The sequence below is a fragment of the Amblyomma maculatum genome, chromosome 4 (assembly GCF_055883805.1).
Source record: "Amblyomma maculatum isolate TAMU_Amacu chromosome 4, ASM5588380v1, whole genome shotgun sequence".
Classification (NCBI taxonomy): Eukaryota; Metazoa; Arthropoda; class Arachnida; order Ixodida; family Ixodidae; genus Amblyomma; species Amblyomma maculatum.
This window is the reverse complement of record NC_139347.1, coordinates 32,485,076-32,503,621: the sequence shown is the minus strand read 5'-3', so window position 1 is coordinate 32,503,621 and position 18,546 is coordinate 32,485,076. Positions and strand designations below refer to the sequence as shown.

Genomic DNA, 18,546 nt, shown 5'->3' with positions numbered 1-18,546 from the left:
GCTGATGCGTTGTTATGAGGCCTCAGAGCCTGCTGCTGAGAGACGGAGGGAGACTGATTTCAAGGCCGGAGGGGAAGAGATGTTTCTTTTTTTTGCGCCGATATGGCCGCATGCAGATAGCGTTTAGAGCCCGTTTCGCAAACCAGCCCGGTCAAGGCATTCAACACCGACCTGCTTAAGAGGGAGGAAACAGAGAGTGGCAGTGCATTAGGAAGGGTGTTTAAGCGGCGCGCACGAGTAACTTCTGTTACAAAAAACGGAATACTATTCATGTGACCTGAGGATAGAATTTTGGAGTGAAAACGCCAAGCACCGAGTCGGGCACTGATATTGAAGGTATGTTCATATTCACTTCCATTGCTGAATGGGCTGGTAATGATTGGCACAGAAATCATTTATGTTTCTTAGTTATAATACTTGAAAGAGGTACTGTGACGCGGAAGGTCTGCTTGAAATTATGGAATTTATTCCTTGTTCTGTAAGGGGGTGTGGTGTTAAAGGTGCTTGTTGTAGGAAAATGCATTGCATTTTTTTTTTTTTATGGTTTATGGCATTTAGGGTCTCAGTGTAACTCAGGCTTGAAGGAGACCATGATGCAGGGTTGGATAATTTCTCACGCGCTCTCTGTAATATTCCAAGGTGATGCGCCAGCTTTCTTTCTTTATATATTACTTTTTCTCCCCTCAATGTGCTGAATGTATGCCGAAGTTGCTCATATTATGATAATATATCAGTGGAATCACTCAATTTTGAGAACGAAACAAGGCGTATACCTCCAGTAGTTCTAAATATATATCTGAAAAATAAAGAGCAATTAGTCCTGCTTAAATAGACGCACCCAGAAGAGGAAAAAAACTTGAAAATTACACAACCGACCAACCTTTATGTAGAAACACAGCGCTGTACATCCCAAAACACCATTTACTACATCAGATATGGTCGACGCTGCGATATTTGCAAATAGGTTAGATTGGTCACACAGGAAGCCAGTTCGCCACATAAACAGTGTTGCTGAAGTTTCACTGATTATTGGCTTGTCGATATGCCCACTGCTGGGGCATTGTTTTGCGACAAAGCAGCCAATTTATTTGGGGTGGCACGCATTGAACGAAGTTGCATTCTTGTAAGGCCGGTAGCAGTTAGTCTAGAGTTTATTGCGGCGAAGGAAGAAACGAAGGAAACATGCGCTTGTTAGATTTAATAGAACACAAGAGTCATAAAGGGGTGAGCATATTCGCACACGAAATATTTGCTTCAGTATATATAGACTTCCTGTATTTACTAATCTTGATAGCTTAATGAAGGAAGAAAAACTGAGGGTGGAGTTTTCAATTTTTAATTTTAGCAAACTGGGTGGACTTTTTTTTTTTTTTTTTGTACGCACGTTTTGCCGAATATTATTGTTGACGAAGGAATGACGGAATTTTCAGTGATTTATTGAGGCAATCGTGAGTGGTCAAAAGCCACATTTCGTGTCTATCTCGGTATTTTGCCAGCATGACCAGTGTATTTGTCAGTAATTAATGTGGAAACAACTGCAAGTGCTTCCTGGAGGAATTGCTATCATCGTTTCAAGGGCAACGGAAATTAAACGAGATAGCCGGAAAAGGAAAACATTTGGGAGACCTTCAAGCTCTGCCTTAATGATATGATGCATGCGATAGTTGCCTGTTGTCCTCTCTGATTACACATATTGTGATTAGCAAATACATAAGACATTAATTTACGTGCAAAAAATACAGGACCAACAAAGAACTCTCGCTTCTTCCTAAGCCGCGCAAGTGGGCCTTGTGAGGCGCAGTCGGTAGCCTGTCTGAATCGGAACCAAAAAGCTCCGGGTTAGAATACCATCTCGAAACAATTTTTTGGACCTTTTTACTGAAGTGAAATTGATCTCTTTACAAAGAAACCATTTACGTCATGAGGAATATTAATTCGCATTACATGTAATGTTTTAATCGCTACCGTTCCACGCGCATAACGTGAAGTTTCACTTAAGCGTTCGGGTTATTTGGAATTTCTGCGCGAAGTCAAGTAGCTGTTACGTCTTCGCCCTCTTGACCAACCAGGGCTTTCGCGATATGATGCTGCACGCCGACGGGATGACGGTAGGCTCTCTGCTCAACCGCAGAGCTAAAGCTCTTGATTCAAAACGCACTTGTGTTTCACTGCTAACCAATAGCTTAACATGTTATTGTTCGTTTGTCGCGTGAGCTCGAGTGAGAGGGCGAGGAATCACACGTCTGCATGTTGACAGCGATAAAACCACTGCTAAGTCGCCTAATTGTAACAAGGCGTTGATGACAATCTATTTCTAGATAATATACCTGTTGACACTGCTGCTGGAAGGGCGCCCATTCAACGCGTACATTGCGTCGTAATCGATATCTTTTCGGCCAAAAGGCATTACCCTTTGGTGCATTTTGGGGATGACAAGAAAATGGCTTTGGCGAGAGTTTAGCAGTCCTCGTGAGCTGACTTATGACGAGCTGCGGCAGCGGCGGCGCCTATTAAAATCAAGATATCGGCAAATAATGGACGGTACCTATTGTTACTTTGTAGACGATACTATCAGAAATGAAGGGGGAAAATTGGCGAGTGTGTATGAGTTCATTTCCGTAGCATTTCTTCCAGCGTAATCGTTTTAACATGCAGCATAGTTAAACAACCATAAGAAATAAAATATCTTCTAAATTAAGCGGTACTCTGAAAGATTGATAGGAGCTTAAAATCCCTTGGCTTCATCGCAAGAGCGGTTGAAATATCCTCCCCACCCTTCCGACAACTATTCACATTGGAGGCTTAGTTGTTAGATTCGGTTTACAGCGTTTATATTTCCAAAGGTCGATCAGTGGTAAGGGTGCTCGACTTCTGAATAGGAAGACCCGCTGTCGATGCAGGCCACGGCGGCTGTGGATCAGCGGAGATGAAACGCAAGGTTTTCATGTACTCTGCAACGCCAATGCACGTTAAAGAACCCCATGTGATCAATTATCCGGAACCCTTCATTACATATTCTTTCATATATCTAAGGCTGCTTGGGGGCGCTGAACCCCACAAATTAAAACAACAGACAACTAGAAGAAAAAAAAAACATACATACGCGATGAACTAGAACACGACTTATCAATTACACCAGACTTTCTTGATTCACTCATTCGAAGTCACCCAGAAACGGGCCCCATGCTTCATATTTGACCTATCTATTAATGCGAAAGCATTTCTTGCTTCATGAGTGGCGGGGACATTATGTGCCCTCACGGGAAAGAAAATAAGAAAAATAACTGAAACGTGTCCCCGCGATGACTCGAAGTACCACCCTTCGATGCCCAGTCCAGTGCGCTAGCACTGCGGCTTTTTAACGCGAGGGTGTTAAAGGCCCCGTCCACCATAAAATGAGGCTTTGGTGTTGTGAGCGGAAACTCACGAGCACGGCAGCTGCCACGGCCGCGCACTGACTATTCGTAGGGCTGCCGGACGTTACGTTTGGCAGGAGCTGTCAACTAGGACTTCTCCTATATACATACGGAAGGGTGATTCAAGATCAGCCTGCCAAGGCCCTTACATTCTGTTACAGACATGTTACCCCTAGACCACGCAGGCACGTTCACACCGCTTGGTTAAAGCGGGGCTTTATATGTAGGCTGGTAGCCTATACTATCGCTTCATACCCTTCCTCCACCTCTTCGCTTATGCTATGTCTTAATGGAGCCTTGAAAAACAATAAGTGGCGAGGGTGACGATCAAACGCTTCATCCAACAGAGTGCGCCGCTATGATGACCGCTGTGGATGGCCAGGCGACACTTGCTGGCGGTGACTTGTCGCACGGCCTCCGAGACCTTGCACGGCATGAATTAGGAGAAACAGACGTCGTAAGGCGGGAGGCTTTGAAGAACTTACGAAAACTTATTGCGGGTAAGTCTTATCAGCCACATACTTCAATTTGAGCGTTGGTACAAACGCGACACAGATTGAAAATCATGGCTTTGTTTTTAATGTTGCTAGGCATCCACAAACATCGTGTTATATCATCATGACATTCCACTCAGTGCGTAATGTAAATGCACAGCTCAACCAGAACACAGTGCATGTTTATGATTTTGGAACGTTTAAAATATCCGAACTTATGTCCGGAGTTTGGTCCTGCGCTGGGGGAAATGTATAGCGGCATTTTAAAATCAAGATATTACACAAGCTTGCAGTGAATGCACTCTAAGGAAAACAAAACAGCGCACTCATTTTTGGCGCCACTGACAGCAACACAATTTTTATGAGCTGTCCGTATGATATGAATTAAATCTAGAGAGAACCTGGACACCATTTTTTTTCCATGGCCCGTTACGGGTTAGCACATTCTATTGCCACGCTTTGAGTGTAGCCTGTCTATGGCTATTATTAGTTTTCTCCCTTATTCCCACCTTTTCCAATATTATCACAGAGGTTGATACTGGTTTGCTTCCACCGCGTCAAATGTATGTGCTATTCGGTTCTGTTTCGAATACCTCAACATGACCTTTTGTGCTATGTGACTAGATCAGACCGAGAAGCGTTGGTTCACTTCTTAAATGTGCTCTGCAAGTGTCCACCTTGCTTGTAAAATAAAAATGACGACCCTTAGGTTTTAAAGAAAGTTAGTTTGTTCGCATTCCACCATAATCCCCGCCTTTCTTCATTCAATTGAGAAGGGAGTCTTCGAAGAGACCCAAACGTTCGGTGTCAGCGGCTCTGACTGGTGTCTCCAGTGCTTTCTTCATGTCTTGATGACGGCTATTATCAATGAATCTTTCCTTTGGAGCTTCAGACTTTACAGAGGATGCGCGAACAAGAAAAAAGCTAACAGAAACTATTCATATATACCTTATTGGACGAAGTACGCCAAAACGTCGTGTTACAGTTTGCCGCTAAAGTAATTCCCTATTGATTAGCCTATATGCTGCGAAAAACTTTCTTAAAATTCTGCATCAGATAAGACCAATAACTATTTGCATAAATTAATACTACGTGTAACGGGAACAAATTTTTTGTTTAAATGCACATTATGGTAAAATATGGCTCCCAAATTTCGCTCCTTTTAGACTGCTTTTTCGTTCACCCAAACCTAATCTCTGTCAAGTTTTTTTCTTTGGGGAAAAAAGCAACAAAAAAAAAAACAACGATGCCAGCCCGAAGTTGACTAGTAGTGCCCACGGGACGGGTCATGTCAGTTAATATCAATCCAATATGATCACGCGTTTAAATGCTAAAGAGCTCTTCGAAAAAAAAAAGAAAAAAAATCGTGGTGCTTTACTGAACGTAGTGTTTCCCTTCATTCTTCTTTATGACAGAATTTGGACGGTTGCTATGAGAACTAAGCTTGGCGCTTGCTATCATATGACTGTGTCGTCTAGCATGTATGCCACTATTAAAATAGTGTGGCTAAAACGTTTCGCGAAGGTTGCCAGGAAATTGCTCATACAATTCACTTCTTAATTTTGTAAAATTTACCAGCACAGGCCGAGTGCACATCAATTTTATCTCAGAATTTCTTCTGTGAGCTTTTATAACCTTGCGCTCCCTGCAGTCATGACAGCTATCATGAAGCTTATTTTGTTTTTCGTGATAGCAAGATAAAGTGAGAAAACTCAGTGCAATAACATGATTCAGAGTATGAGAAGCCTTTCCCTGACGAATAAACCCGGACGGCGCGCAGAGTCTGAACTAAGAAATAATTCCATAATTATTGTCGTTATTTTTATGTCACTATCATTAATCGAATTCTACAAAAAATTTAGTCTGAAAAAAAATTTAAAAAATTTTAAGTCAGTCATTGCTGTTTACATGAACATGCAATATTTTCTGCTTTCTGAAAAGAACAAAAAAAAGACATGTTCGCCATGCGTTATTGCAGCATCTCTATTAATTTCGGCCGTGTATCAATTTAAGTCATATGTGCCAAAATTAGCGAATCAAATAATTCCCCGCTCCTTTCTCCTGCCCATTTAAAAAAGCTCTCGAGCTTTTATGTCTATCCCGGTTTAGAGTCCCACCGGACCATGCCGAGTCATAGAGGATAAGGTAGCAAACCCAGGGCAATCAGATGAATAGTTTCGGCAGCATCTGCTGTGGCTGAGTACTTTTCGGACTGACGTCATATGCTGTTCTGGCTTTGAAAGCTGGATGAGACAGTGTCTCTATTGGCAGAAAAAAATAACATTTTCTTTTCTCGCATTCTTTCCTTTATCAGCACATCCTTCTCTGCCCTGCGGCACGGACGAAGCCTTCCTAACCGTTTTTCTCCGAGCTCGCAAGTACGACACCCTGAGCGCCTTTCATAGGGTGAAGGGCGCTTTTAAAGCACGAAGAGACAATCCGGAGATGTTCAAAGATCTGGGCATCCACAGCGTCCCTTTTGACATCACCTGCCGCAAGTGCAAACTTTGGACGGTGTCTCAAGGTAGAGACCCTCAAGGGAGACCTGCAGCAAGGCTGCACTTAGGTAAGATGAAACCTCTCCCTCATGTCACAGTGGAAATGCTCGAAAGTTTACCCTATAATCCTCAGTAAAGAGTAACGTAATAAATGATGTCCATGCTGATGAATTTCTTAGGGGCTGGTCTACACGAAAAGCTTTTGTATGTTTTCGAGGTGGGACTACGCTCGCCAAGCTGCGGTGGGTGCCCATTAATGGACACATATTTTAAGCAAGCGCCCACGCAGAAAGTGAAAGTTGAATAGGATACTGGGAGCACGGAAAGTGCTTAAGACTACCGCAGGTAACAGCACTGTATTAAAAAAAAAAAGAAAGCGCGTATTCTACCTGATGGACTCTTCTTTGCGGGAGCACCGCGGCCTGGCCTCTTAACGCGTTATTAAAGTTCCTTGTTGGTTTGAAATGCAACGTCTTCTGATAATATGTCTGAGTTCTGAGGGGAAAAGATTGGTACTACACTGCAGTGCAGTGACCACCTTCATATTTTAGCTTTTCACATGACAAGACTCTGGAATAACCTTTACATTCTGACACGAAAATTTTCATAACTGTCGGGACAGAATTGCAGAACGGTAGTACTAATCGCATCAATCTGCTATAATTTGCCAAATCTACCAAACCTAAGTGCTGATCCTAACAGGACTGATAAAATCAAACTTTGGTTGTATAGATAGCCATGGCTATTGAAAAAAAAAAAAAACTTTTTTTTTACCCCCTTTACGGCAGTCAAAGTTGCGTTAGCTTACTGTTGGCAACGTGAAAATTTTCAGCTGTCCACGGATGGTGGTGTATAGCTCAGATGATGAATTATGTTCATGACCTGTAGCATCGAAAGCAGAACCCTTATTTTATGTTAGGACTGGAGCAATGTTTTTAGCAGCGCATTTGTTACTCGAATCAGGTTTCCCCACTACCACTACCACCATCACCACCACTCCTCCTCACGTGTAGTTCGCCTAGAAGGAAACTCCTCGTTCAGAGCTTAACACAGTTATCGCCAGCTACATCGCTTCTTTACCGAGTTAATCCCTGTCCCGAACGCAGGTTTAGAGTCTGGCCACACATTGGTATAGCCACATTTGCATTATCAATGCTGTTCGATGCTTTACTCTTGGAGATTCGCGATAGTGTTTTGTAAGGAAACCATAGCAGCAGCTGATGTACGATTAAAAAGCGGCCCCCTCGAAAAGCTTCCGTACGTGACGGTGCTTCTATTCAGCAGAATGGATACGGCTGCAAGAGCAGAGATGAAAGTAGAACTACCCTGTTCATCCACCCTGCACCTTGTAATGACAGGTCATCTCAGTTCCACGTCGCCAGGAAAGGAAGTCGTTCTCTACATGGAAGTGTCGGCCGATTGATAGTGGTTTGGGACTTCCGCTTTCTTGTGTTGAACATATGTAGGCCTTACGCGCAAGCGAGCCAGTCATGTCTGGCGAGTTGGCATTGTTTGTATAAGAGAAAAAAAAAATGAAGGCCGTCTTAGCGCGGCTACGCCAAATGCGAATTAAGTATGCTGGCATTTCAGTTTTTCACTTCGGTTTCGGGGCGAATATATTCGGTAGGATACCGTCGTAGCTCATCGCGTTACGAGAAAGGAAATCTGACATAGATATAAAGCCCCGCTTTAACTAGGCCGTACCAACCAGTCTGAATGACTTGGCAGTAGCAACAGTCTGACTCGGGATCCCACGGTTTCGGTGAGTTCGCTTGAATCCTGTCGCACAAGAGCTGCAGCCGAAGTGAGAAGCTCCTGTCAATTCGGCCACGACGAGGAGCCTCGTGACGTCACAAAACCAGCCGCCTAATCAGTGCTCGGCTGTGCCTGCCGGAGATATGCTCATGATGAAGGCCGGACAAGCATTTCTGAAATGCGGGATTGGGGATGTCAGCGGTATCGCCCTAAAAAAACAGCAAGAAAGACACGTAGGCCGCAAGAAACTACAGAATAGGTGTAGTACAAATGCTTTCTGCTTTTGTTTTTGTCTTCCGAGGGGTGTGTCATGTTTTGCAAAGCCTGGTCATTTTCGACAAAAATAGATAAGCAAGATTTTAAAAACAGCTAAGAAAAGGCAATCGGAGCTTTTTCAAATAACTAGATTCACGGAAATTTCAAACAGCATTCCTAATAGACGCTGATTAAATTAGGGTGCGCTATTTCTGAAATAGAGCACAAGAAAGTGAGAAGTGCTGCATATTTCGTGATCTATGGGGCTTGTTACATGAAGCGAAGAGGATGACGACATCGTAGAGAAAGCAAGCGAGATGAGCATTTATTTTTCGTCCAGTATATAGCATGGAATCACTTTTACTGAAGTTGTTTTATGACGTTTCTCTTTCGACCTGTTCCCTGCCCCGATTCCACGCGAAATATTCTAACCGCCTGTCTTTAATAAATTATCATGCTCGGTCGAATGTGCCTTCCGTTGAGTGTCTCGATCAGTTTCAGGAACTGCTTGACAATCTATTCGGCAAGCTAAAACATATCTAATCACTACTCAAACGTTTCAATATCCGTAGCATTACCAATTAGCTCCTTTGCCTCCAAAACCTTTGTCTTTCTCATGTGAAAGATCGTTCTTCGATAGGGAAATGCGCTGGCATGGTCTGGCAACCCGGATCTCGCGCATTCCTGCTTTTGCGAGCAGTAAATGTTCTAGCGACCCTTGATGGATGATTTCCTTGGCTAATTCCGTAATTCCATGAGTCTTTAACCACTTTATATATAAAAACATAATGGCAAAAAAGGCAGCACAGTCACTCAGTGAGATCTCGATATCTACAGGGACGAGCAAGACTTGGGGGGCGTAGATGAATTTCGGCACAACAAAAGTTAATTGACGACGTGACCAACGAACGCAAAGCAGCAGAGAGAACAAAAGCGTGCCTTCCTCGAGATAGGAACAGGCAAAAACGACGACGCTGCTGTGCACGGCTAGACTTGGCACGAACTCTTCTGCGTCCCCGTTTCCAATTTATCTCTTACGAAGATAAGTAGCAACCAAGTGCTAAATGTCTCGGTGCTTGCTATATGGCATTGGATTTCTATGCGTCCCAGTAAGCACGTCCTCCACTGGCTTCTCTTTGTACGCGTACGCCTCACATGCGCTATGTGCGTGCGGAAAAGTAACACGGTAAACAGCATACAAATATTTAGAAGAATTTTGTTGAACCTGTAATGATCGACAACTGCGGTAGAAGGGAAGCGGACGGGACCTCTGAAACGCCTCACCCATATGGTCCAGCCCTAAATTCGTGCTTCCATGCAGCTCAAGACGTTCATCAGAAAGACGAAGAAATACGACACTCTCCGCGCTCTGCAAGGAGAAAATGCATAGTGACGATCACTGCATTTCGTCCTCGACGCCGCCTTATGACAGAGCGTATCCTCGACTGTGCAAAGAGTTGTAGGGAAATGGTCCGCTGCAGTTTTAATGTTATGTTTTTAAGACAACGATTTTTAGACCGACATGAATTTGCCTTTTTATTTTTATCTCTCAGTCAAAGCACGGCCGTGCGCGCCTCCAGTCACATAGGCAACTGTATATATAGTTGAAGGTGGTTACTGAGGCTACTAATTGCGTATAGGTAATTAGTTGCCTAATTCCGAGCCACCGACGCTTATGATTGCAAAAACAAAACCGGCAACTGGAGCTGCGCTTGCGATATCGAAGTACACTTCCGTTTACTGGGGACGCAGAGGCCTTGCGCTCCGCTTGAACAGACGCGGGCATAACACTACCGAGAATGTTGCTGCGACCACACTCCTCTCGCGCCCCACCCAGTGAAATTTAAGAGGATGCTACTGCATATGTAAGCAAATGTAGCCGGCGAACGATCGACGCCAACAAACATTTCTAATTTCTGTTTAGTATACCCGCCAGAAAACTTCAAGCACTCAAGAGAGCTAAATATTGATTTCTGGGCGCATCTGCCTCCTTCACGTGTATTTTTTTCTATTCGCTTACATTACGTAGTCAGAAAAAACCACAGAAAATTTTCTGTTACGAGAGGATTCCTGTACGGTTTTTGACGGGAAACCTGTTGTCACAACATAATGTTCTGTAGCAACAACAGAAATGTCTGTAGCTACAACAAAAAGTGCTACAGAACTACAGACAACAGAAATATAGTACAGAAAAACTACAGAACTACAGAAAAGTACTACAGAACTACAGAAAAATCTGACGTTTATTGACAGAATACGGAATATTTTGCCGCATTTCTGACACGGTTCTGTAGGATTTTCTGCTGGGTATGTTGTGGCCACATGCTACATCAACCGCTCAGTAAACGCCTTGCGAAGAAAGTGCTACATACTTCCGATTGGAATATTCAGTCTTGAAGCTAGTTATGCTGTAGGCATACCTAACAAAAAATATTTTTGGTGAAACAATTTTTGCATATTTTGTATATTATATGTATTCTATTTCCAGGAAAGTGGAACACTGACATCTGCTCTATCAACGAAATGTTCAGAGTGGGCATATTGCTAGTTCTGCATCTTCTTCGCAAGGAAGAGTCTCAGATAAGGGGCGTAGTCTATGTATTGGACTTCATGGGCCTCGGACCGCATCATTTGATTCAATTCACGCCTTCTGTTATCAGAAAATTCATCACGCTAGTCCAGGTGAGTGGAGGGTCGGACATACATGGAGAGCAGATAGCACGTTGTCATGCCAAAAAAATGATTTATTTTCTCTTGGGTACCAAATGTCAGCTAAGCTGCATGTGGGTATTGTCATGTTTCCGTTTTCATCCTCAGGATGCGAAACCGTAGGAGTGTTGTGACCTGAAAATGGTCATAGCAGCAAAAATTACGATAGAAGGGTAGTGGATGTTTCCATCGCACTACTGTTAGCCGCATTAAAATTTGACGCTCATTACTTAGAATGATATAACATCTCAATGAGAAACCCGAATGTTTAGTAAGAAGCCCCAAAACTTTCAGGTCTTTTAGTATTTAAAGCTTGCGGACTGCGTCTCTTTTTAGCCAAAAAATGTTCGTTCTTTATTTTGGTGTGCGCATTTCAGGTGAGCTATGTGAAAAAAAAAATGCATGTGTAAATATATAAGACCAAGTGAAGTAGAAATGTTACCTTTCAGACAACAACTGCACCCGTCTTTCTGAGCAGCCTATTCGCAAAATCACACAGATGTCGTATATTCGTACACCAAAATTTCCTTTACTTGAGGGTTTTTCGTTAGCGTTAATTGTTTCTGCGACTTCTGACAAAGAATTCGTTATGTTAAAACTGTTTTCGGGTTCTACACGACATTTATTCATAATTTACATTCACAAGTCCAAAGCTCTGTGCTGCTTTTGTGTGATTTTATTAAAATGCTCTCTCACTTGCATCACACACACACACACACACACACACACACACACACACACACACACACACACACACACACACACACACACACACACACACACACACACACACACACACACACACACACACACACACACACACACACACACACACACACACACACACACACACACACACACACACACACACACACACACACACACACACACACACACACACACACACACACACACACACACACACACACACACACACACACACACACACACACACACACACACACACACACACACACACACACACACACACACACACACACACACACACACACACACACACACACACACACACACACACACACACACACACACACACACACACACACACATGCATTTATCGAGTTTCAGCGAACACAAAAAAATAAGCTGAAATGATTGGGTGCACAATAAAAACAAAAGTATTTGTAGGAGCACACTCTCCGGGACATAATATACTGCAAAGTTTCTCTAATTATTTACGTAATTAACAAAACACACTTATTATTTTTAAAATTATAATAATTGGGTGGTTAGTTCCAATTGGAAGTTCGATGCTGTGAACGAGGCGATGCCATATCAGTTTTTGAAACGAAGAAAAACTCGTTTTCTATCGTGCAGTAGCGTCAGGAAATCGAACGTTTTTTTCCGCACGCAGCAAAACCGAGCGCACGAGCAGCGCCGGAAGTATGGCGCAAACACATTGCCCGCTGGGGACATGTCGCAAAGAATGCGGCGCCAAGTTTAAAACAACGCAGATTTAATTAGCCCAACGGGCGTCTTGCGATTTGCCTCCACCAAATTGTGACCAGTGCGGCCGGCGTTCAACCCGTATCCTTTTTGCGCAGCGAAGGCTATCAAACGCACTGTTCATAAAGTCCGACTCGAACGTTCTCGTCTTCTTCTTCTCCTTCTTCTTCTTCTGCCTTGATATATGGCACGCCGATGCACTGCTGCAAACCGTATGGTATAGTAGGCAACTCGGCGCGCGTCTTCTTCTTGTCTTCCGAATCTTCTTTCTCCATTTAAGTGGATTTTTCTTCTCTCCCTTCCCGTATTCTTCTTCGTCTTGACGCATTCCGATTCTTCTTGCTCCATTTGACCGGCTTCTTCTCTTCCTGCCTCTTCTCTCTTCCATTTTTCTGTGGCTCCGAGCAACTAGTTGCCATGGTTACAGCCCATGCGCAGTAGTGACTAGCGACGCTTAACCGAAATGCACCGCTGAGTAGCCTAGTGTAGCTTTCGCTACAAAAGCCGAGCGTTTTGACCAGTGAGCCACCACGGCGGGGCAGACAACCGTAAGTTAGATTTTAGATGCGGTTTTCTAAAGCCCGTACAAACTAAGGAATCTTAAGCATGCACATTTGACCTCATATGTGGTGCGAACCAATCACACAAATTTTCTAAGAAATGCAGTCGCCTTTAAACACTTACGTGTGAGCTCTCGTTGTTGTATGCTGTGAGGAAACCGAGTTCCTTATAATCGAGATGTATTTGTCATTGCCAAATGAGCAAGACTTTCCTACGGCCAGTAGGTGAACTTTACTCCGGTTTATTCTTTTTTCTTCCAGGACTGCTGCCCTTTACGGATCAAAGGCATCTATATTGTCAACCACCCTGCATTGTTTAATGTTATCTTCACAATTGCCAAGGCATTTCTAAAGCCTAAACTAATAAAGAGGGTAAGTATCTCTTAAAATTTTCGTTTTACATAGTATCTATAGGGTTTACCCAGAGCAGCGCCTCTCCTAATTTAAAAATTCCAACCGAATCGCCTGCTTCGCAATAGGAGCCGTCAGTACGCCTCTCTTCAGTCAGTTGTTGCGGTGTGGTCCTTATGGTAAGAATACGGTATCTCGATGCTCGCGCCCCCCGTTGCCGTTCTATGGAGGAAGAGAGCACGCGCATCGAGGCACTTGAGTAAGAAGGCAGCGGAGGTGACTCAGCTACAAAGCAAGTACAACAACAACAACAACAACAAAAACAAAAACAACAACAACAACAACAACAACAACAACAACAACAACAACAACAACAACAACAACAACAACAACAACAACAACAACAACAACAACAACAACAACAACAACCTGAGTAAGAGCTTGCGCACGCTTGCGTCCGGGCGCGCGGCAGTGGGGTATCCCAGTATTCTCTACTTGTTATATTTTGTCCCCTCCCGCCCCGCCTCTTCCCCGGCCCGGCCGGGGGCGGGGAAGAGGACGACCTTTTCCGGTGGAAATAGAAGTTGTCCAACCAACCAAATGCAACCAACCAATGCAAATGCGGCATTGGCGAATTCAATTCGTTACCTATGTAGCAATAGCCGCAGTTCAAACAGCGAAAGATACTACCCAGTTTTTCTCTCTTCTCCAGCTCAATGATGCGTCACGGCCGAAGAATAGGAGAAAAACCACACCGATTTTTTGAGAACCGTACCCAATCTTACATTGCTAACACTCCGAATAGGAGAACATCACGTGTTTTCCAACTAGGCATCTGCAAGAGCTGCGTACTGATATTAAACGCGCAAGGTGTTCTAGTAAATTAAGAGCGCGTGCTTCACGGTACCAGTAAAAAATGGCAGCGCCCTCCGTCAGTTGCATAACGCCCCAAAGGCGCGAATTCAGAATACACCGGCTAGAGAAGTGGGAATGTCGGCAGAAGTTTTTTGAGCCACAGGGACGGTGGCAAATAAGGTATTCGTAATTCTAAACACTGATATTTTCTGTTAGCGCCGGCTGTATATCTTTTAACCGAGCGCCTAATTTAATAGAAAGGCATCTAACGCCAATTAGTTAAATAGTTTACTATTTGGCTGTGTTGTAATGTCCGCCAATACTTGTAATAATATGCCGCTGAAGCCACGTCATCTTTTTTTTTTTCTTTTTTAACTTAGAAGCCTATTTTCAAAACATTAGCTATAGGCTTCCCTGAAAAGTTACGTGTAAAGAATATCTGCTGCTTGTACCCATTCATGCAAAGACGTCGTGACACCTTTTCGTGCCGCCAAGTTACGGCGGCTCAAGCATGCAGGTAGCAGGAGAGAACTCGGATTTTTTTAGTCATGTCAGTTGTTTCACTTTGGCATATTGGGCTTCTGCTAACCGCAAATACCAACGAAAATGAAGCGGCAGAGCAGTTTAGTTAATTCATACGTCTTTTCCTGCCGGCAGTACAGCTACTATAGCACGATTTCCTTTGTAAGCGAGTAAAGAAGCTGCCCTAACTACACGGCGACAGCGCAGTGTGAAGTACAGTACAAGAGCAAAGGGGGCGGAATGTGTGTTGCTGGTTTTGTCGCATTCGCCTAACTCCTGGGAGCATGAATCTATCTAGGCTTGCCAAGCATTTTGGGGCGTGTTGAGCGTCTGTATTGCTTGAATAACTAACTGAATTGGTCAAAGTAGAACACTGCGACTAGATATCATCAGCGTGAAGAAAACTAAAGTAATGTGCAACCAACTAGCCCGCAACGTTTTGTTCAAGTAATGTGCAACATTCCGGGAACGCAAGTAGGCAGCGAGGCATTGCAACTGGCAAAAGATTGTGCCTGCCTATACTCCGTTTCATAGATCAGGTGCAACGCAGCGAAAGCTACGCAAGTAGTCCGCAAGAAAAAAAAAAAAAAAAAAAAAAAAAACAGGAGGCGTATCACTACGCGCTCGTTCAGTGGCCGAGTGGTTCCTGCGGAAACGGGCTCTATTCCGAGCATACACGTTTGCAATAACTTGCTTCGCATGCCTAGAGATCTTAGCAGTGCAGATCTTATAGAAAAAATGCGCACCGAAGAATCATTTTTTCAAAAAGAGATGCGCAGCGTGGAGGGCACAGCCAGCGCCATCTAGTGGCACAGCTGGCAAGGTTACGGGGCAGCGAAAACGCAGCACGAACGGAAATGACATAACAAACATACAAATTCCCCGAATCCGACCCTTTCTCCCTAAAAAATGGTGCTTTTCATGAAGTTGATGGCAAATGTAAGATGCATTAAGCTTGCAGACAAAGCAACTATCATTTCCTCTCGTCAAGAGCAGGCACTATATTTCATCGCGGATGCGGAGAGCGCAAACAAGAGCTGTAGCTTTGGCAGTGTTGCACTTGATGTATGAAACGGAGTATAGGGCCGGTAACCGCTTGAAATTATGTATGCACAACCTTTATAAAAAGTTTACAGCCCAGAGGGTTTGCTTTTAAGCGGTATAATATGACTTCTGTAATAACCGTTGAAGTCCTAGCCATCGGAGAGGGTATATAGAACGTAAAATCTTTTTACCTTCAGCAAGTATGGAAACCTTGGAAGGCACTATGAACCACATAGTATCGCTCAAAAGTAGACCCCCTGGGCTGTACACTTTTGACAAAGGCTGTACATATACGATGCCGCCTCTGCTTACAAGCGCTGTCTCAAAAAAAAAAAAAAAAAAAAAGAAGAAAAAAAAAAACAAGGTAAACCTAAGCCGGTTCACAATATGTTCCCCTTATTTCGGTTCCACTGCTCCTCAGAGACTGTCACTCCTTGTAGAGAAATGTAATTCAGCTGGCGCAATCATTAACTTGTCGACTGGGCACTGCAACCATGCCTTCATCCCGGCAACCACAGGGCAATAGAAGTCACTTTAAAGTGATCGCCAAATGCTACAGGTTCTGTATCACCAATGTTAAATGGCTTTCTGAAGCATGTGGTGAATGCTCACTGTATACGCGCGTGCGAATTTCAGATCCACCTTTTTGGCTACGACACGAGCAAGCTGCAGGGCCTGGTGCCGAATGACCTCATTACAAGGGAGTACGGGGGTACCCACGAGAGCTACGACTACGACGAGCTGGAGATGCAGCTGAAGAAGGATGAAAAATGGTTCCAAGAGTTCCTGAGGACATTTAAAGGCGACTAAGAACACCACCCGAAGTCTGAATGATGCGGGAGTTATTTGAACGTGCTGTAAATACTTTAATCTTAGCTGTTTAACAGTGAGACTGCCGCTGAAGCTCTCTGTGCAACTGTAGCGAGCTGAAGTTCAGAGCCCCGTGAAGACCACCTCGGGTCGCGATATGCATTACACGTGGACGTCATAATCGCTAATTCGAATGGTGCCATTGTGCCGATCTCAGCATCATACATCGATACCTACTGTGAACTCAACGTTGCCAGATTGTTTACTATTGTTGATCGCCTTCATGAAATCGCAGCACAGTTTCAGTGCTTTCCGCTTGTGGAGTTTTGCATGCAGCTCAGCCAAATGTATGCTGACGTGGAGAACATAGCGATCATAGTCTCCACGGATCACACATACATTTCATATGAAAATGCTTTCACAGTTGTCAAAAATGTGACTGTATTGTTGAATTTAGTGCTTGCGACTAATACCATCTTATTTCATGTGAAGTGTGACTAGACCAGTCTGTTTCTCAAAGAGTGCGGTCGTTTCCCGAGTACTAAAGCGGTCGCTACCGTTCCACATGCTATACATAGTGTTCGCAGTATTTCGGCCTGTTCCTTCTGGATACGTGGGCACGTTTGTGGTCCGATGCTCCACTGTCTCAAGATACTCTGTTTCATAAAATAATTAAATGACTTGCTTCTCAAGGAAGGCTGTCACAAAGAATGAAGCGCTTCACTGTTTCAGCGCTCGGTAGTTCTCTACCTGCGTCAAACTCAAGCCACAGCAAGTGTCGCCCGTACGTTAGAACTGCAATCCTGGGACAAACCGCGTTTACAGACAGGCGTCCACAGCCCAAAAACATTATCAGGTACGTAGCTGACATACCTGCGCCGTCGACCGTGGCGCTACTAGAACGCTGCTGCGAGGCCAGGGTGAGCAGCCTGGCGAGCCTACAGCCTTCTTCAACGAGAAAAAAATTGGCTGTGGTTTTGCTTCGGTTAAATCTAGTGTGAAGCGAAAAGTATGGTTACACATGGTAAAGCTATTTATTCAGCAGGAGTTTTTCTTTGGTTATAGCTAGAAAGACACCGGTGATCCGTAACGAAGTTCGTATTGGTTTGAACTTCACGTACTCCGAGTCTGTGGCGTGGCTAAGCACTCGATATTGACGTCAGCGATTGTGGACACCTACACCTAACCAGGTCAATATCATGTTTTCATATTTTTTTTCTGTATAATATACATTGGCTTATAAGAAAGGAAAGACCAGTATCTGTTTGACCTTCACCGTTTTCAAGGTGACATCGCACAACTCAGGGCTGCCTCTACATTTATTCCACGGTGCTTGTTATATATACGTTTGACAAGGCGGGCGGTCTGATATATGTTGTGGTAGTGAGTCTGTATAGCGCATCCATGTTGAGGCCATTGTCTTGCATAAACAAACCTAGTATTCGAAGTTGTTGTACCTATGGTACTGGCTGACCATCTATGGTGATGAACATAGTGGTTGCTCCGGGGCTTACAGGAGCTCGGATTTAGTAAACGTACAAGACCTATTGAGGCTGCACATCTGAACACCATGCATGTCCGCCCCCTCCTGAAGAGTTTCTTCCATGCTACCGATATTCCCAGTGGTGGTCCACAAGGTGATATATCATCTGCATATAAAGAATGGGAGAGGTTTGGGATCTGATACAGTTTGAGCCATTGGGATGAGTGTGATGTTAAAAAAAAAAAAGGAAAGTGCTGATCTCTGCGGGGTGCCCCTATTAAAAGGCTAAATGTGGGGAAGTTTAGGCAACCGAACCTAATTCCTGCT

At 43.9% G+C, this 18,546-nt stretch overlaps 1 protein-coding gene across 1 annotated transcript; it reads left to right on the top strand.

Moving 5' to 3' along the window:
* Nucleotides 1-214: 214 nt before the first annotated feature.
* On the top strand, nucleotides 215-17,537 carry LOC146190631 (alpha-tocopherol transfer protein-like). The gene is made up of 6 exons (XM_084600220.1): nucleotides 215-336; nucleotides 3,764-3,916; nucleotides 6,225-6,476; nucleotides 10,907-11,100; nucleotides 13,416-13,526; nucleotides 16,563-17,537. Exons 2-6 carry the CDS (start codon nucleotides 3,775-3,777, stop codon nucleotides 16,734-16,736), a joined length of 873 nt encoding a protein of 290 aa, XP_084456346.1. The 5' UTR covers nucleotides 215-336; nucleotides 3,764-3,774; the 3' UTR covers nucleotides 16,737-17,537.
* Nucleotides 17,538-18,546: the final 1,009 nt, after the last annotated feature.